Source organism: Alosa sapidissima, chromosome 20 (genome assembly GCF_018492685.1).
Source record: "Alosa sapidissima isolate fAloSap1 chromosome 20, fAloSap1.pri, whole genome shotgun sequence".
NCBI classification, from domain to species: domain Eukaryota; kingdom Metazoa; phylum Chordata; class Actinopteri; order Clupeiformes; family Clupeidae; genus Alosa; species Alosa sapidissima.
Genome location: NC_055976.1, coordinates 4,991,773 through 5,012,246, shown reverse-complemented (window position 1 = coordinate 5,012,246; position 20,474 = coordinate 4,991,773). Strand labels below are relative to the sequence as shown.

Genomic DNA, 20,474 nt, shown 5'->3' with positions numbered 1-20,474 from the left:
TACTTAATGAATTAACCATAGGCTTATGATTCTATCAACATGGCTGATATGGATGGGCATTTGATTTTCTGACCAGATCAATGAGTGCATATCACAGTTTTAAATTGGACCTTGATGTCCAAGTAGACCAAGTCCAGTCTTCAACACATTTGGTGGCCTACTTGTGTCATTCTATAAAGTGTGTTTGGCACTCTCAAGCCTTATTGTGAAAATATACAGCATCAACATTTGACCACAAGAGGGCGCCACACACCCATTTGTATGCTGCGCTGTCTATTCACAGTGGGATTTTATTTCCAGGGATGGAACTTACCAAGTGAAACATGCCCTTAGTTTTACAGACTGATATTTTAACAATTGTCATGTGGATAATGATTGCATAATTACATACAAGACAGATATTTCAGATAGACATCTTTAATTAAAATAGAAGCATTTTAAATAATTTTTACCCAACATCAAGTGTCCCCAAAACCAGGCCCTTTGAAGCTATCCATTTTAAGCAGTCACACGTAATATCTCTGCAACTACATTTGCTGAGTTGAATATGAACCATTATAATTTGGAGTAAGAAGTGTCAATGAGTCAGAGTCAGATACAAGAAACAGAATACCACAATTACAGGTGTAGCTCAAAACACAGAATGAGTCAAATCTACATCAAAACGTCATAGATTCTGATTTGTCAGTGGTTTCAGAACGATTTTGTGGGCATATTTAATTAAAATATCAAAATGAGTTTGTTCCATTATGAAATGTAAACAAACCCTTTAGACATTAATCTTATGAATTGCAGCAAAGGCACCTAAAGAGTATAAAGTCCTGATCAGGCACAAGGGTATCGTGGGTCAAATTCTCAGATCCAATTTGGATTAAATAAAGTGTAGAAAAATAGTTTAGGGGATAATAGTGTTCTTCAAAGACTAACATGGACTCCACATTAAACCACATTAAACCTTAAAACTCACTGCAGATGGGCTGAAAATACAAATCACAACAGACACTGCTATTTTTGTCCTTTGTTGTCACCAATCCTGTCTGCCATCAGTCTTTGCTGCAATCCACCTGGTTCCCGTGAACCCAGTAGCAGATCTGCGCAAACTTGAGGGGGGTGAAGCGCACCGCCACGTTATAGTCCCGGTTCTCCCCGTCGATCTCCAGCCACTGGTGTCCAGAGAAGATGCCGATGACCTTCCTCTCCCAGCGCTCCAGGCCGTTGTCCCACACGCGCCCGTACACCCCAGAGCCGCTGGCCCCTGGCCGTGCGTCACAGTGCTGGTAGATCAGGTCGTTGGACTCATCCTCCACCGGGCAGAAGCGATACACCAGCTCGCCCGGCCGGTCGCTGTCGAAGCCCGAGAAGTGGATTCGCTTGCCGGCCAGGTCTTGGGCCGAGGGGGCCACGGCCATGCGCATGAAGGGCCGGCGGTGGGGCCAGCGCAGCTCCAGCAGAGCGTAGTCGTAGTCCATGCTGACCTCAAGGGGCCCCTGGATCCAACCTTTGGGGACGCGCGTTCGCTTCACGCGCACCCAGCGCACCAAGGGCTTCTTTGAAGGAGTGCTGGGCAGGGTGACGTTGACCAGGGAGGAGGGCGGGATCAGGAAACCCACCCGGAGCTTGCGCGCCCCCTTCACGTAATCCTTCCCGTCGTGCACGCAATGGGCGGCGGTGAGCACGTGTCGCTGGGACACCAGGACCCCCGTGCACCCGGTGGAGATGCGCACGGCCGTGGAGAAGGGGTAATCCAACAGGAAGTGGTCGCCGCGGATGTTGAAGCGCCCGTCCGCCCCGTAGATCTGCCGCTTCTGCCGCCGCCGGCGCCCGGTGGAACCCCGGCGCCTCCCAGTGGCCAAGAAGGGGACCGCGGGTTCGGGCCTCCACTCGGCCTCCTCGTCCTCGTCCAGGTCCACGGCGGTGAGGGTGCGCGAGCCGTTGGAGTAGAGCGTCTCGAAGGCCAGCTGCTCGGCCAGCTCCTCCGGCCTGGCCTGCTCGCCCCGGTGGAAGCAGCTGGCGTTGCAGTGTGTGGTGAAGTCCAGCTGGGCCTGGGCACTGAAGCGGGAGCGCACAAGGGGCAGAGGGGTGTGCGCCACCAGGGAGGGGATGTGGAGGGGCGCAGGCTGGTGGGGCAGGACGCAGGACACCCAGGACAGGGGCAGCAGCAGACAGACGAGCAGGAAGGAGCAGCAGGGATGGGAAGACATCGGCGTGTGATCAAGAGCCATGGCTGTTCGCAGGCTGTCCTGAAAGGAGACATTGATCTCTCAAAATTCAAAAACATCACAGCAGTACAAAAGGCCCCTAAAAAGTGTACCCACGCTGCTTCAGGCGCCAGTGAAAGAGCCACCATTCAAGCTTGGCGATCAGCAGACTGCTAAGCTGATTTATGATGCCTTGCGGGCCAATTCAACACATTCAGCAGTCCAACACATACCATGGCAGTCTTTTTCATATCGTCTCCAATTCATACATCTGCCATATTTCAACTACATAGCTGCAGGCCATAACACCTTCATCAACACACACCAGGCCAAACCCCACCTTCTGTCAGTCTGGCTGTCAGCTTTTCAACCACTCCTCAACTAATGTTGAATTATTCAAGCTTTGCTGTGTTTCTTCTGGCAAATACAATGTAATACTTAAGTCAGCCATATTGTAACTTTTATAATGATACTGGCTGGATCTGAGGTGGTGTGTTTGTATGTGTGTCCATGCCTCTGTCCACGGTCGATGCTGTTATGACAACCTAGTATAAACTCTCTAGTTGGTCAATAAAACACCACTGACTGAATGAAAGTGGTTCCTATCTATTTTCTTTACATTTGTAAATTCGATTATGGAAGAGCAACCACAAATGTGATGGGTTTATCAAGTTAACAAGCTTCAAAGCATAAAGGGCCAAAATATGTAGAACTTACCATAAACCCAGTATCCATTAAAGCATAATGCATTATAGTGACATATATGAGCATGTACATACGCCAGATACACAAGCATTATTAATGAAGCTTCTATTGAGTATCATATGGCTCCATAAAGCATAGTTGGTGAATAAACATTTAACATAAATAAATATGTTCATGATTATTGTTATTATTCTGTTCATTCTGTTTAGTCTAATAATAATGTGTATTTATTTTATTTATACCATATGACTAAACTGTTATTTTAATGTTAATGTAATGTTTATTGATGTTATTGTAAGTCGCTTTGGACAAAAGTGTCTGCTAACATAAACATGTCAACAGTTCCATTACCAAGTATTAAGCTTTACTGAGCATGTTGTTTCTTCAGGATGTAAGGGCTTATATTATACATTGTAACACTTAAGTGCAGTCATTACTATGTGTAAATGTACATGTAAAGCATGTAACGCATATGTAATGCATTAGATGCGTGTTTACTACTCTTTGTAAGTATTGGGTTTAAGTAGCCTACAGTGTTACTGGAGAATGCATACAAAGCCTTTGTGGTACCTTTAGTAATTAGTCATGCTCTTAGCAATAAAATCTAATTTGCAGGGAATCCTTTTTTCTATTCATTCAAAGATGGCAAGTGTCACTACATCATGGCAAGTGCAGCTAGTTATATGTGCAAGAGGGAAAGAAACTAGCACTGACAAATATATGATGTAAGAATATGGGCCCTGAGGGTCTTGTGGCGAAAGTGGGCGCAGGTGTCTGAGAGTGAATCACCACAGGTCGAGACACGACTCTGATGAGCTCAACACCAGCAGAGCAGGAGAGGGGTCACCCAGGGCACACACCATAACCCCACAGTACATGGATCTTCCCTTTTTACTGACTTTCTGACATAACTCTTGTCTTCCTGTAGAGTAATAGTAAAACGCTATGATACATGGCATGGATGACAATGGTCCAGGACACACCAATTAGGTCTTCTCTAAAGTGTTTGCCTAGCTACTTACATTTTAACTACTAGAATTTAGACAAAGGTCATTCTCCACTGTTAAAAGATATAGGTACATTGTCACCCCTGAACAATAAATAGCCCATGGGCCTACCTAAAGCTGTAATGACACAGAATCAGGAGTATTCCCAGTTCCCATTTCCAGGCAATAGGACCTTTATCACTAATGATAACAAAGGAATTCTTAATTGTGTGCAACTTTTGCCCTTGCTCTTCACTCCCCTAACAATTTCCACCCACCATGACTAGATACTAAACGTATCTTTGACCCCTTGCGATGCCTCTGGAATTCCCTGAGAGGAACCTGTTTCCCAGACCACTGCTTTGTTCAGAAACCCACCCACCTCGTTGTCTTTTGTTATCTCATAGATCTTGATTGAATACTCAGCAAGCCCGTGTCCACTCCTTGAGTTGTTGGTAAACTCACGGACAACGCGCTCTGTTTGCCCAGTCCTCAATTTCACGCGTCGACAACTCGTTTTGCCGTAAAACCGTGGCTACCGTGGCTACAAACTCGTCAAACTTTGTTCATTGTTCCCATGCATTCCATACAATGCAAAGTTTGCAGACTTTGACACTGCATAAGGTTGACAGAACAGCTAAAAGAACCCTCGGTGTGGGCAAAATTTCATTCCACGCATAGTCATTTCAACAGACTACCGAATTAAATATTTGTGGAAGAGAATTATGAGAAGAGCCATTGTGCATTTGGGCTACTGTTGAATGTAAGGGTGGTACTCTACCTGATAAGAAAATCGACATACGTTCACATTTCAGTCATGCTCCTCTTCCTCGTGAACACCGGGTATGTTAATTCTCAAGTGAAGTCTCATCTCGCCAGAGATTTTGACAGGTCCAGCTGATCTCCCCAAGATTCGACTGAAATGATATTTGGATCGACGACGGTTCGATCACTCTTCAGAGTTATCTGTCCTAGTTCCTCGAGTGGTAGAAAAGTCAAAGGAGCATATTTTCCGAGTATGGGATAGCCTACAGTTCCTCCGTCCCATGAGAGACAGGCAACTAAAAGTATTGTGGGACCGCTGCTGCTGGAGCGGATAGGCAAGACGCTGCGCTTGCTCACACGGTCCTAGTGCCGTTTCTGCTACACCAGCTTCTCTTCTCATAACTTAAGGGATGGGTGGTGGGAGGGTTTTGATTTCTATAAGACTCACCAGCAACTGTAGGTCAAGTTCATTGTGCTTCTTGCATATTCAGGGAATAAAATAACCAATCATTGAAGAGGTTGGGGGGGGGGGGGGGGCATAGGCTATAGCGTCTGTTAGTAATTCCAGTCACTCCCATAAAATAGTGATGTAGGTCTATACAGGATTACCAAATGTCATACGGTATAAACCTTTCAGACAACACAATTAATGTATTTCATGTAATGGTGGAGAAACAATAATTTCTATCACAGGTAAGGAAACTTATTTCACTTGAGTTGAACAGTGGCTTTAAGGGGCAACAGCAGTCCACTGGCTGGCTAAATTCCAGGGATGTCTGGGCATGTTGTGGCCAAGTTGACAGATCCACCAACCCACATAACCTTCTGACCTTGATCTCATTGAAGTCCTCTTCTTCTCACACCTCAAGCAGATATGTGGAATTTGAGACTCTCCTCTTGTCCAGTGGAAAGCCTGACCCTGTGCTCACCACGCCTCTGGAACAGATGTGTTACACAGGAAGTGCTTCAGATAGACCCAAAGCCACAGTGTCCAAAAACCTAATGAACATATCAAATGCTAAAACGTGCATGACTACTCTGTCCTGGTGTCCAAATTACTTTGGAGAGTCACACTACAGGATGCTTATGTTTCACACAGACAGAGATCACACTACGTCTGGGCTGTCCACATATAGGCCATTTCAGGTCAGTCATCTCAGTGATATGAACACTTTGTTGTGGAGACATCGGGAGAGACAATCAAGCTATGAGTCATCAGGAAGTTGTGGGCTCAGTCTTGTGGGGGCAGTAAGAGCACGGGCCCCAAGTCTGGGAAAGGTCCTCTTTGAGCATGTGTGAATTGGTGAGGAACCACAAGAAAGCAAAGCCCCGCGATGCTATCACACTCCGAAGGGGGTGGGTTTCATGGCACGCGAGAGAGAATCCCCTCTGCGCGTGTATGTATTGGCCTGCAACCATCTGCTCCCTTCGTCTGGTGCACTCGCTCTCTTTCATGCTCCCTGAGTCCCGCATCGGCCACCTCCAGTCGCAATGGAAAAGAGTCATAAAAGAGCCAAAAGCAGTCACATGTGGGTACTGCTCTCCTGCTCAGGCTGTCATTAGAACCAAGACCGACGCAGCCTTAAAAAAAAAAAAAAACACGCTGCCATGCAGTCTCCAACCCGACTGGAATCCAGTGTGCTGGACAGTTCCCAGCTCCTTTTACAGTAGGCTTGTTGTTCTTGACCTGTGCTGGCTTCAGGCCTCAGACATAGTGGGGATGGGGGGGGGGGTAGGGGCAGGGGGGCTGTAAATGGTGCACTTGGGAGGGGGCCCTCATGCAACAAGTCCAATCGTCCAGAGTTCCCTTTCTGTCACCTCGGACATCAGAGTCCTGCACTGTGGTCATTCCGGTCTTTATGATTCACTTGCACAAACACAGCAGACGTTCAATTAAATAGGCTCCACGTGACGGGCTATGTTTGGAGCGGCACTCTGCACTCCCAACACCTCACCCCTTAGAAATGTGCAGAGGGCAGCCTAACCAAAACAATCACAGCATCAAATCCAGTCGCACCGCCAGTGCATGAGGCTTTCACTCAACTACAGAAGCTGTCTTAGGAGCTTTACAGAAGCTGAGACAACGCACATCCTCAGGGCGTCTTAAAGTTGGTTTAGGGGAGCTGCTTGGGTGAATCCAATTACTGCCGAGGGTGTTTGGGGTAGGATTGATTCAGCTGAGAGGAAACTGTAAAGATTCCATATGTGTGAGTTTAGCGCAGGGTATGTGTGAACAGGCATACCGACAATATCCATGGAAACGACCGACTTAGAGAGCACAAGTCAATGCCTGTGTGAGAGCAAGCTTCTGTGGCATTCTATTCAATCCCCCGTGTGCAACATTGTGGCCTATTAGAATTGCTAAGGTGCTCAGCCGGAGTGCCACCAAAATGGAGGATTTGTTTGTCGCTGTAAAATGAGAAGGCTATAATGGGATATAGAGTTCTTTTAGGAGTCTATATCTTCCCTCAGGGGAGGACTCCTGCCTCAAGTCTATTCAACAGAGCTCCACTGAGACAGTCCACACAATCAGACATTTCATCCTGGCCATTTCCACACATAAAGAAACCCTCTCATCCACATATACACAAAACAGACATACACACACAAGCATAGACAAACAGCAGGCAAACCTTTTCCAGAGCCATTCTTTTATATTCAATACCACAGTTATACAATACCACAGTAGGCCATATTGCATGCTCCACTCCCACTGCCCTAACACCTTCCCTGGGCCATACCTACACACCTACACACACACACACACACACACACACACACACACACACACACACACACACACACACACACACACACACACACACACACAGCCCGCTACTGGTGGCAAAGCGCATAGCATAGGGCCTTTGCATCGGCAGGCCGTCTGGAGTCCAGTGCATCGCTGGAGTGCAGGTGTGCGGCTCGCACCACTGGTGGGCTGGCAATCTGGGGTAATCTGGCCCTGTTGTGATTGCTCAGCTGACACGGCGGCTGTCTTACAACAGCTCTCAATGTGAGCGGGGATTATTAACGAGATCACAGGGCTTTCTCTGTGTGCTCCTTTAATCCCATAATTGGCCCACAGAAACAAGGCAGTGGTCAGATCTCGCAGCGGCCGACTGAACCTTTCATAACACCGGCCCCCTCGCTCTTGACCCTCCCAGCTTGAGATTGCTGTCCTTCTGAGTTTTAATGTGCTCCTCGGAATGCCGCGGCTCCCAGTGACTCTTCAGCAGGCCCTGGGCGGTGAACACAAACAATGTCCCCTTTCTGCACTCGGCCGCTCGCTCAGTGCTTCTTCACGTCCCGCCCGGCCCTCTTTTATGATCGCCCGGGTGTTTTATTTCTCCCTCCCCGCCGCCGCACCAAAGGCCTCTCTGCGTGAGCAGCAGCCCGAGCGGTCAGGCCCACTTCATCTCCCCCTGTTCCCCTCCTCTCGTGGAGCGTCCCCGCTCTCAACATGTGCTATCAGCCTTTCCAATAACATGCCTGCATGAGAGATTTGGTCTGCGTTCTTTTTCCATTTCAAAACGTTCCTCTTTTGTCTGAAAACAACCAACTGATATGGTCTCTCTGATATAAACAACTCTCTCTCTCTCTCACACATTTTTTTTACCCAGTGGTGCAAGGACTCTGTTCATCTTGTTCATCAGTCCACCAGGCAGTTGCTCTGTCTGCCTTTCCTGAGCTCCCCAGTACTCCTGCCGGGCCAGGAGGGTATGCACAGCGCTACACTTCCCTCGCACGATGAGGTCATCTTCAGTTTGGCAGCGTGGAGACGTGAGTGGAAAACAGGGGAAAACACTGTTAGTGAAAACAAGGGCAGGAATGCTCGATGAATCATTCTTATCACTTTGACGGCGAGAGCGAAGGCTGCCTGAGACAGAGCTGGCATGCTGGCTTGGCTTCAGGGTTGGAGGGGTAGATGGAGACTGTTTCAAGAATCTTCAGCTGAGTTGTTATCACGCCAGTGGGCAGGCAACTTCAAACAGTATCTGCTACAACTCACGACATGCTGTATAACAGAGTCTGCCCTGTGCTTTGGTTGATCTTGTTGTTTGTCCTCTATTTTCGGGCACCTCATATGTCCTGATGTTCTCAAATTGGCAAAGCAAAACTCTTCTGCCCAAATACTTCATCATACCATGAGCTGCTCTTGGACGAGATGGGTGTGAATTTGAATCTGACACCTAGAAAAGCATACCAACTCCACAAGTGGCAACATAGATAAGGTATGGGATTGTACATGCCAGAGACAGTTTGGGAATTTATATCTAATTACAATGTCAGAAAATCATTATGTGTCTGCATTGCACCCGCGGGCAGGAGCAGTAGGCTGACGTGCACATGGGCTCGCGCCGACTTGCACTGAGGGGCGTATACAGTAACACACAGTAAATGTTTATTATTTTTCCTGCACCAGAAGCCAGCTGATAAAACACACATTGCCATGTTCAGGGTATCTGACGCCTGGTATTTTTCACAGGTTCGGTGCTCCGCATACATTGTCACACAAGCTGCAGCCTGCACCTCTGATCATATCCCACCCGCACTTATTCAGCTCTGATTTACAGGACGACCTGAGGAGCGAGCTGCTCTGTAGAAACCAATTCCAGATATGCACAGTCTTGCTGCTGTTCCCTGGCTTTCTAATGTGCATGGGCAAATGCTGCTGATGCCCTCCTAGTGCTAAAGAGACTCTTTAGTATCCAGCGGCTTACAGGAATTGCATTGGTTTGCCAATGAGTGTAGTATCCCAGAAAATGCCTCTTAAATAGTTTTGTGAATAGGATGTCATACTCTCATACAACTCTGAGGAAAATATATGTGATTGGATGTGATGTGCGACACTCTTGGTTCTCACAATAGCTCGGCTCTGTTGACTGTTGCTCTTGCCAAACAATTCATCACGATGCACAACTAAACAAAGCCAAGGTCCTTCATGTCCCCTGAACACAGAACAAACATTCACATAAATTGAAACCAGAGAGGCGGAGAGGTCTGCGTCTCCCAGATTGTCATCGCTGTCGACGACTCGCCCTCTGTTCTCTCTCCGAGAGCTTGTGACATACAGTATCATCCGTCGGCGTGATGGATCCACAGGGGAAGCCAGCTGCGGAGGGGGGGGGGGTTGCTGCGGTCCAGGGCTCCACAACAACAGATGTTCGTCTACTGGGAGCCAGCATGAACTCCAGACACACCAGCACTAATCAATAACTTTGACCCTTGGAGAAGCCGGCAAGTCCTAGTCACACAGCATGAAGCCTTTGCATTTTTTGGACGACTCGGCCTAATGCTTCTGACTCAGTGAGGCCTGTACACCCTGCATGAGAACATTCCACTGAGTTAGGCAGTGGAACTGTACTCCTCTCTCTCTCCCTCCCCTCTTTCTCTCTCATTCTCTTTCCCCCTTATTCTCTCTGTCTCTCAACTGTCTCTTATTCTTTCTCACATCAAACAGAGATGATCTGTGTCCCCAGCGACTCTTGCCTTGACGAATAAGGATGAAAAGTGGATGGGAGTAGAGGTCATTCAGCCTTGCAGCTGAGCACACATAAATTACAGGAAGTTGCAATAGCAGATTAATGAACACCATTTTGGATAATGGCCGATCGGTTAGCAAGTCTTCCGCTGCACCCGACCCTCAGCACCGAGGGGAGCGGGAAAGTCCACGAGCCAGACGTCCGCAGAAGACAAAACGATCCAACTTTCTCGTCAAAAAGAGGTGTCCAATTACTAAGGAACAACATGCCAAAATCCCCGTCTGTCCAGTGCAAGCGTGCAAGAGCACATGAAAACAGAGTCTCTGTTATGTAGCAACATATTGTTTACATCTGAGTCAGGCTTTTCAAAGAAGAAAGTGTACTCACCCAGACTTAGCGTTACATGCCTGTGTGTGCCTGCATGCGATTCACGCTGGTGGGTGATGGTGTAGGTGAGGGGGCCATGCCTGGCCTCGGCTGTGCCACTCAGGCTCACTGACTCAGAACCAGTCAAGAGCAAGATCCTAGATGGGACACATGCCCCTGTTAGTTCCCTCTTATGCATTTGTGTCATGTTAGGGACCACTTCCCATGCAGATTGGGTTTCAAATTTTTAGTGTGTCAACCCACACGTGGGACTTAATTTAGACGGACTCCAGTTATTTCCCGTCATCGACTAGTGGCACTCTCCCAGCCTCCACCCTCTTCTTCAAGCCTCATGCACTGAGTAACAATCAAATACAAAATGATTTAAACACAACAGCGTGTGCAGGGAGGGAGAGAACATTCTCAATTCAGAGGGGAATCAAAGGCCAGGAAAACAACTTCAAGTCATCAGGCGGAGTGGAACAGCTCTCCTATGAGCCCCTGATTAAATGGTCCAAGCTATTTACAGCTGACCTCTGGCTGAACCGTTCCAGAGAGTTGCATTAGATGCAGGTGAGAGTTAAAGCCAGAAGGCCTCTTTTTGCCAACAATAGCCTGATCCCCTGGTAAAGCCCACCATTAAGACTCCACCTGGAGTTCCTTTGGTGATATGATCGGCCTGTGTTTGGCCAGCAGTCCGTGCAAGCAGGCGAGCCGTGCGTGTACAGAGCCGTGTCAGTCGCCCTTGCTTGGACACTCATCTGTCAGTGCAGGCATGCCGGGGGCAGCGGAGCACGACGAGGGCCACCTGAGTCCTCCACGGAATGTTCTGGAATTTTATCAGTCCTGCTGGAGCCACTCCCTGCTGAACAAAGAGCCCTGCCATGGAAACGCAAGGGTGTATGAGCGAAGCATAAACTATAGCAGTAACTGAGACCTCAGTTCTGCCAACAGTGCTTCACAGCTATGTCCAAGCCGCCGCCGCCGCCGCCACCCCCCCCCCCCCCCATGAAAATGTGAGCTCTGTAGGTATCCTCATGCAGAACTAATTAGCAGATGCTGATCAGGAGCAACCCAATCAGCAGACTATGCTCAGTGCCTGCTCCTCTATAATGAGATATTTCCCCACTGGGGCACTGAACTGTGTGAGTGCATCACAAAGAACACAAGCAAACACAGGCCTCCGCCTGTAATAAATCATGCTGCTCCACATGCTAAGTCTTAGCAGATTGCAGCACAGCACCAGACAGCTGCTAGCCAAGGCTAATCTGTGTAGCCAAGGCTAATCTGTGTGGTCCATGCTGGAAGCTGGAAAAATGGAGGATAACATGTATGAAAGGATAAAAGGATAGCACTGTTTTATTATTTTAGTTTTACATTCTTTTATCTCTCCTCATGTGTGTTGCTTTGATAAAGGTAGTTATTTGTCCTAAAGTGTAGGTTTCTTGAGTGTGATCTTTAATCTGATTCTGATTATCAATCAATTCCTAGACTGAAAAATAATGCGGATATGATTATTTTCCAAAAGTAGAAACTATTACAATGTTTTTTCTATTATCACATCTTGACTGGTTCACACAAATTATTTTTACATCAACAAAATGCCATGTGGCATTGTAACTAGGGTCATTGTATTTAACACAACATTTCTGTGTACAACCAATAAAACCATTGCTAAATAGAAAGCAACACTGATTGCACAGATCACCCCCTTAAGGATTCATATGTGGGTTGGGGAGTGTGGGTAAGCCAAAATGAGCACTCCCTAAAGTACAGCAATTAGGTAATCTGAGATGGCAAAGGGCCTTATTCACTCCTCGAGACCGTATTCCCTTAACAGGGCAAAGCAGATGAGTACGAGTAGTGAGCTCGGGGTCAGGGAAATTTTCATGTTTACCGAAAAAAGTACAGAGTGGAGGGAGGGAGGACGTGGCTTCTCTTCCTGCTGCATTCTTTCCCTCATCAGGAATTCAGAGGTTTGGCAGGCATCTTTTATTATTGGATTTCTTCCCTCCTCACTTGGGAAGGACAAGTCGGCCTGTTCTGGTCTCAGTGGATTGTGGAACACTGAATCCATGGCTTGAGCCTAAAACCAGTCTTGTGGTGTCCAGGAAATCTAGGCCCCGGACAAGCCCCTGTAAGCTTTTAAACACCACAAATCTAACTAAAGCAAATGATTCCCTGAGTTTCACTGACAATGCAAGAAAAGTAAGAAATATGAGTCGAAAGGTAGGCTACAGAGTAAAAGAAGCCTACAAGGAATACAAAAAGAGATGGCTTAGATGTAATCCAATTGACATATGGCACAAAAAGTGTATTATCTAATACACATGGACCCTGTTAGAGCTTTGTGTTTTTCAATCACAACAGATGAAAAGATGGGCCTTTGCGTCATGACAATGCTGGAATGTGGCCGTGCAGTTCCCACTGGGCCGCTATTCCCTATTGTTCCCCAGCTGATTCCATTGAAGCTATTGTTTTTTCGCTAGCGCTCTAATCCACAGATGATTGAAGTAATTATATAAATCCATTAACACCAAGCAGACCAAACTCAGTCGGACGTTTGGGGCATGACAAAACAAACTCGCATGACAACTGCTTAATTGAAACCTTGTCTCTGGACATTCCTGGCCAGGCAAGACCTTTTCTGAGGGCATTAGCACCAGCTAGACCAGGCCCAGTGCTAAAGACCCGTTTATGGGTCTCCCTCTCTGGAAAGATCTGTGCGCAATTTGAAATACGCTGTGTCGAGCCAAAGAAAACATGACATGGAAAAGCATCAGCCTCGTCCCTGACAGCAAGAATCTATTTGAGAGCCCCTTAAAACAACAAAAAGCAATAACCATGTTTTTAAAAGAGGGCTTTGACAAAGGCGCCTGTACCAGCAACAAAAAACAACACTCCATACATGTTTTAATCTGTTCCCACATCCCACATGTGACGTGAGCCGTGTGCGGCACTCAGAGAGCTGAGGAGGGAGACACGGGGCCAAATGGAGACGCAGCTGAGGAGAGATGGGGCCGAGGAAGGATGATCTCCATACCTCAGCTACACTGCAGCCAAGGCCTCCCTCAGAGACAGAGGGAGTGAGGGAGAGAGAGAGAGAGAGAGAAGATTTGTGTATGACAGGAAGAGAAAGAGAGAAGAAAGATTTGTGTATGGCATGGAGAGAGAGTGAGAGAGAAAGGAGGGAGAGAGAAGATTTGTGTGTGAGAAGGAGAGAGTGAGCGAGCGAGAAAAACAAGGAGCCTGGAAGTGTCAGCCTGTCCTCAAACAAATGTCGTCACGATTGGAACCCTTCACATGCAATTCTAGTCAGTTTCCTCTCTAGTGAACTTCCCTAGAACATGCCCTTGTTCTTTAGTCCAACATGGCCCCTTTCTTAGCATGTTTGACCCTGCACATTCCATACAACAAACAAGCACTGAGAGTGTAATTAGTGTCTGATGACGACCGGAACACTGCCAAGATGTCCTCAGCAAAGGAGGTCTTGAAGCAATAGAATCATCATGGCCGTTTTAAAGCCAAGTTCTCTGTTGTATCTACTCACTGCTGGACCGACGGGTAAGACTGGTGGGGATATCTTTGACATTTTATGTGAGTTTAAAGTCTCCCAAAACAAATCATATTTTTGACACAGCTCAAAATGATCCCCTGTTTGTTTTCACACTGTAAAGAGTGACAAAAGTGTCAAAGGTCAGTGTTTGAACTTTAACTCAACAGACAGCTGTCCGCGTGAATTAGCTCAACTGGCACGACCAACCAGAGAGGACTGGGTGGGCCAAACCAGACAGCAGGGATCAGAAGCAAAGGCAACACACAGAGGATACTGAGGACATGTTGAGGCCCAGAACAGGGCTCAGAGCGTGAGCAGACAGCGGGGCTGATTTACGGCCCGGGCGCCGCCACACCTTTATGGCTTCCGAACAAAGGTTTGGCGAGACTTAATGAGCACTTTTAAAAGAGGGCTTCACCTGTCTCGGGTTGCAGAGGTGTGCAGATGTGGCCTATACTGACAGGAGCTGCGCCGGAACAACAAAGATGCCAGCTGAACGTTATATGCTTGATCTGCCACCACGCCTGGGCACACATGCCCTCTGTGGCCTGCACCAAACACTCTGGCCCGTGGTGCAAAGGGCCCCTCTCAGTGCTTAAATAAATTCCAACACACTGTGACCGCTAAAACGTCCACCACATGGTTAAAAACAGTTGTCAAAGCTGCTGAAGTTAGAGCAGATTTCTCTCTTTTACGGACCAATTATTTACAAGCCCTAGTAAATCATTCTCAAAATCTCTTCAAATCTCTTCAAAATATGCTATTCTATGCTATGCGCTTTACATGTGTATAAACATCTACTTGGTTACCATTGTGTTACACTGGAAGCTGTAAAGTTTTAACATCATCCCCCTTGTCTTATGAGTAGAGGAAAAGGATGTGAATGTCAGAATGCTTCCTTGAGATGCCTATTCAGAACTACAGTTCCGACACTTTGTAGGAAGTCTAATAAACCCAAGGGGAAATTAAACGCGTTTTTTAGAGAGCCTCAGTCTTTGCCTGCCTTTCCCACCCTTCATTATTCCTCCATCTTAAGATTCTGACATATGCTCTGAGACACACACATGTGCCTCACATTGAGCCAGGCGCAGGGAGTATCCACCTCCTTGTCATCCAGTCGTCCGGGCCAAATAGGTCTCCTCGACTCCTCGGCCGATTCTGAAACAGTCCTTGTTCTGTTCCTCCCTTTTCTTCTCTCCCACTTGCAGTTTTATGATCTTAGTTCCTTCTGCTCGCTTGCCAAATTGCACTTTTTTTCCACAAAACTCCTTTTAGAAACAGTGCAGACCACCTCAGTGGAAACATAAAGTCTTTTTGTGTGCACAAACCCATCGGATCCTTTGGCACCTTTTAATGGAAACCCGAGGCATCAGGTATACGTTAAACAAGCAGACCTCAGGGTGACATTACTCTCCCTGACGCCGCACCAGCATCATGAAGCCAAAAGAGGTCATTTGTTATTTAGCGCAGGGAGTGATGATGGCCCTGACACAGTAGCTGCTGACATACAGATCCTTTGTAGCCCTACAGCTCAGCTCTGCTGAGGTGCATTCTGGGTCCCCTGGTGCTGTCGGCCGTGTTTAACACACAGCAAAACAAAACATAAAGACTTGGAAGGAAGGAAGGAACCATATCTTCAACTGTATTCTGAACATGATAAAGGAAGCATTGTTTAGAGAGAAGACTTCTTTATGGCGGGGCAGAGAGGCGAGACTGATTAAGTAACACGGAGAATCACGCTGGACCGATTCTGTCCACTGGAGCACAGCTAACTGCTCTGATGTGGTTTGGACGACAGGACGTGGCACACTCCAGAATCAAGCCTCCAGCTGCCTGCACTGGCCTGGAATGCCTTACTGTGTTTCACTTACTGGAAAAGCAGCTTAAAGAAAACCCTTAAATGCCTTCTTTTCGACTTAAGGGGTGTGTGTGTGTGTCCCACAAAACCTAATAAGCAAATAAGATGTACAGCAACGTCCAAAACAAGCAGCACACAAAACTCTCTTTGGTTATGAATTAGACAAGTCGTCGCTTGTTTCGAGAACAACTTCATCACACTCTTTCTGAAAAAGATTTCATGACAAGGATGTGATCAGGTGCATTGAGGGTCGCACAGGATCTCAAGGGTGCTGGAGTGGGAGTATAGCAGGGGTGCTCTTCCTGTGTGAGCTCACTCAGCCCGGCACTCGTCACACTCACAAGTGGAGCCACCTGAGAGACAAACAATCAGACTACAGGACAGCCCAATCCCAGCAGTCAGTCCCTGAGTGGTGTGGAAGGGGAAGTTAGCTGACTCATGTGTCGTCATGGAGATTGTGGTCATCTCTGACAGGGGAGGGAGGACAACGGGCGGCATTCAAACCAGATGGCAGCCAGTGATGCTGAGCCCCTCAAGTGATGCAGAATCCCTCTGGATCTGGCAACCTGGGTTCTCAGGTGTTTGAGTTAGGGTGGCTACAAACAGTGGGGATGAGGGAGACAGTACGCCAACAATCTTGATAATAGGACTTGTGTGGCTAATGCTCTTTTATAATGCACTCAAGTGCAGGAAGCCGTCGCATCGTCATTACAGTACAGTATGGGAACGAGTTCTCACCCTCCCTCTGACAGAGACATCAGAGTCGTTGTGTGAAACGTGAGCTTAGAGAGCTCCATTTTTTGCAATATACTGTGCAGTGTGAGTTTGTGGCCTGTCAGATTGTTGCCGGTCATTGTTGACACTGAACAATACTGAGAGCCATTCATGGGGTTTTGGCACGGACTGCACCTCCCTTCTGTGGGCTGTTTTCTCGTTGTATAGTTTCAGACAAGCCCAAGCCACAGGTCCAGCCTCTTTGAGCCCATTCCCCAAAGTGATCGCTTGAACTGTTTTAACAAAATGCGCAATGCCAATCCAAACAACATCTTGCAAAATCTACAGCAATTGGCCCAAAGTTCACACATCATCTGTTAGCTATTTGCATTGAATTGAGAATAGGACACTGGAGCTGTGATCTAAGGTTGCTGCATTTGACCGAAATGCCAGAACGGACCCTCATTGATCTCCTCACATCCTCTTAATATACTCTCTCATTTGGTTTGGAGTTCTCAAACGGATTTGTAGAGACAATTTGCTGTAATGCACTGCTGGGGTCTCCCAAAACCACCCCCAAGGGCCTTACCAAGAGTTTTTATTAAAAATAATGATGTCTTTTACTCATGCAGTTCATGGATCGGGCATATCATATAAACAAAAGTTGAGTGCCCATGTTTAGATGACTGGTTCCACTTTGCCCACAAAAGTAAACTGACTTAACAGAGGCTGTCCAAAGCTACATGATGCAACAACAAGGCTTGTTTGCCAACTGTCATCCTTTTTTAACGAGTGTGATACAATCTGTTACGAAATCAGCAGATTCCACATTTCTGCTGCAAACACCCAGCATTTGAACTTCACCTGATGTGCATAGCATTCCCACCTACCTCACTTGTGCCTGCCTCTCCAGCGGCTACACTACAGGTGCTGGATCCTCCCTTCAGTGGCATGAAGACGACGCGCAGAAGTCTTGCTTTTACATGCTGTGAGCAAACAGGCTGTGGAAAAATCCCCAGGGGTAGTAATAAAGACAAATTTGACCAGTGGCACAGCCTGAACCAAGCGCTTCTTTGTTGATCCAGCTAATCTGGTATTCACTGGAATGGGAGGAGAATTGTTGTCTGAAGACTTAAATTAGATTTTCTTTCAGAATCTTCATCTAACAGGGAAAGATGCTTCTAGAAGTGTAACTTGGGTCAAATCAAAGCTGGAGTTATACATATTCGCATGGCTACAATCAATGCATTTTACAATGTTTTAAATCAGCCAGGGCTGATTTACACATAACACAATAAGTATATGAAGCTGAACGCTTCTACTGATAAAATCCAGACGTTTCATGCCAATAAAAGCAAAGTGACGTCAGTTTTTAAGAGTCATAATAATAACACAGTCAACAGCATCAATACAACATTGTTTATGTGACCTTGGTGAATGGTGAACCAAGCTGCTTTTCCATATCACTTCAAAACATAATGGTAGCTGGGTAGCTGAAGGCTCAGTAATTTGGAAGTAGCAATGAAAAAATTCCTTTGTGTAAAGTAAAATAATTGCACACAATTATAATGTAATACAAATAGTATAACTTGAGGGGCTGTGTGAACCTCTCTGGATTTAATTCCTCAGACTCAAGTTTAAATCATGGCATGATCATTCTTAATTATGACACCTTCCTAAAGTCAACTCACAGCCAAACAAAACACTAAAAACATGGACTTGTACTATGAGGGGATAGTAGTTAAACAGTGTAATAGAGCCAATAATCATATAAATGGCATTCATGTCAAAGTCTTTAGAAGAAATAGGGTGTTTTCAGGAGAGGAAAAGTTAAGACAAGATTGGACATAATGAGGTGACAGAAGGTAAACATTCACCACACTGTCACATATTTCCCTCTCTAAACTGAAAAATTATTCCTTTAATGTTATGCAGAAGGACAGATTCTTTCCAACTGCTCTCCTTTCTCTCTCTGTTTCAGAGGTACAGAGCTCACATTGTTAGGTTGCCTGCTCCTGCCTCCTGGGTCCCTATAGTGCAGTGACAAGTTATTCAACTTCTGGGCCCAACAGCTCACATAAACAGCCCAATAGATATGAAGATGGAGATGTAACTCAATGTTTTCGCCCGCCTGGGATGGCTCCAGTCATATCTCCTCACCACCTCCACACACAGCGACCAGAATAGAGGGACTGTGTTGACTTCGCACATCCCGCCCACAGCTACCGAAACGCAACACCCACCCAACTACTGATACCCCATCTCTCTCCCTCTCTCTCTCCCTCTCCCTCACTCTCTCAGGGCCTCTGACATGGAAACTGGATAGTCATTTTTTCCCCCATTGGGTGGTGAGGGACTGAATGGGAATGGGAAGCTCGCTGAAGCCGACTCTCCCGGTTGTCCTCTGCTCTGAAGCCGTGCTCAGATGAGGCAGCCTGGCGCTCTCACACTCTGCTGGGAGGTGACCTTTGGGAAGTGTGCGGTGAAGCGGAGCGGGGATTCACACGTTCAAGCCATGCGTGCACATTGGCCCACTGAACTCTCTCGTGAGCTCCTGTGGCGCCTGCCCAGACTGCCCGAGAGACCGGAGAGGGTGGACGTAAGTTAGGTGAGCAACAAGATAAGGAATCCTGGCACCCACTGAAAAAAAAAAACACCAATCCGTTTTATTTTACTCACAAATAGGCAGGATTTCTTGAGATGCAATGGGAGACGGCCTTATCAGTGATGTGCCCTCAGTTCCTCCACTCTGGAAGTGCGTATCAGACACACAGCTGGTTTTAATATCAGTGCAACTGACAGAATAAGAGAAGTTGGCCTGAGCTGCGGCAGGAAGGGGAAAAGGCATGGATCTGGCAATTATTCTGTCCAATCCAGAATAGCTAAAGGTTGGGGGAAAAACTTCTGTCATGAGACAGAAAGCCATACCAGCAGTAAGCACCACACTATCCATAACTTTTATTATGTTTACATAGATAGAACATTATATTTTTTCCACTGTCATGTGCGCAGATGACCCCTTCTCTGTAAGGTCTAGGCCGAGGGCTACGGGAGAGAGCAAATGGTAGAGGAGGGGGAGTGCAGCTCCCACAACACAGCTAGATGTATGGGTCTCAGAGGATTTGAGAAATCTGCCCGTGACGGGGTTTCCACATTGCAAAGACCCCCCAAAAAACTTTTGTCTCTCTCCTGGGCTCAGGACAAGAGTCTCCCTCCCCCTCCCCACTTCCATGAAAGGCAAAAATGAAGAAAGACAGGGACATGAAGAAAGATGAGGAAATGGCCTCAAAGCTGAGAGTGTGGGGTCACTACGCTAATGCAGCTAACTCAGCTCATTCTCTGCATTTTAGCAGCTTTCACTCCCCACAGAGAGCCCCAACACACTCAGCACATTTCTACAGCAGTAGAACAGTCAGCCAGACTACCTGCAGGAGAGCCGCTTGACAGGTCGGGTCATCTCCCCAGGTCTGCAGTTTCAACTTTTCACACTCAGGAGTGGCTTGTACTTTGCATGGACACACACTAAATCAAACAAATTGCATAAACACCATCAGGACTCCAGCAATAGAAAAGGTCACATTTTACAGAGAGTTCAACAACACGTAACATTTCTGTCACAAACACCACTTGTTTCTTTCCACTCAAATGTTTTTAGTGTCTGCGGGCGCGAGGACGCTGCCAGAACCGGGGGAGCAGAACAAGTTGAGAGTCGGGAACAGATGCACTAGAGCACAGTGGCTTAAATATGAAATGATTAGGAACAGGAGTCCAGCGCTGGAATAAAAGTGTCTGGACCAGTCGAGTTTTCCTGAAGTCTGCTGCCAGAATCTAGTGGAAAGCTGG

The 20,474-nt window shown here is 47.0% G+C and overlaps 1 protein-coding gene across 5 annotated transcripts; it reads right to left on the bottom strand.

Annotated features, from left to right (window-relative positions):
- Nucleotides 1-401: 401 nt before the first annotated feature.
- On the bottom strand, nt 402-10,842 carry LOC121694206 (serine protease 23). 5 transcript variants are annotated; one of them, XM_042074213.1, is made up of 2 exons: nt 10,525-10,842; nt 402-2,235 (listed from the first exon to the last, which is right to left on the bottom strand). In XM_042074213.1, the coding sequence occupies exon 2, from the start codon at nt 2,220-2,222 to the stop codon at nt 1,044-1,046; it is 1,179 nt and encodes a 392-aa protein (XP_041930147.1). In that variant the 5' UTR covers nt 2,223-2,235; nt 10,525-10,842; the 3' UTR covers nt 402-1,043. The 5 variants fall into 5 exon arrangements, with proteins under 5 accessions (XP_041930147.1, XP_041930144.1, XP_041930145.1 ...); XM_042074210.1 differs by having other exon boundaries at nt 402-2,240; nt 10,525-10,841; XM_042074211.1 differs by lacking the exon at nt 10,525-10,842 and adding an exon at nt 4,671-5,085.
- Between the last annotated feature and the right edge of the window lie 9,632 nt (nt 10,843-20,474).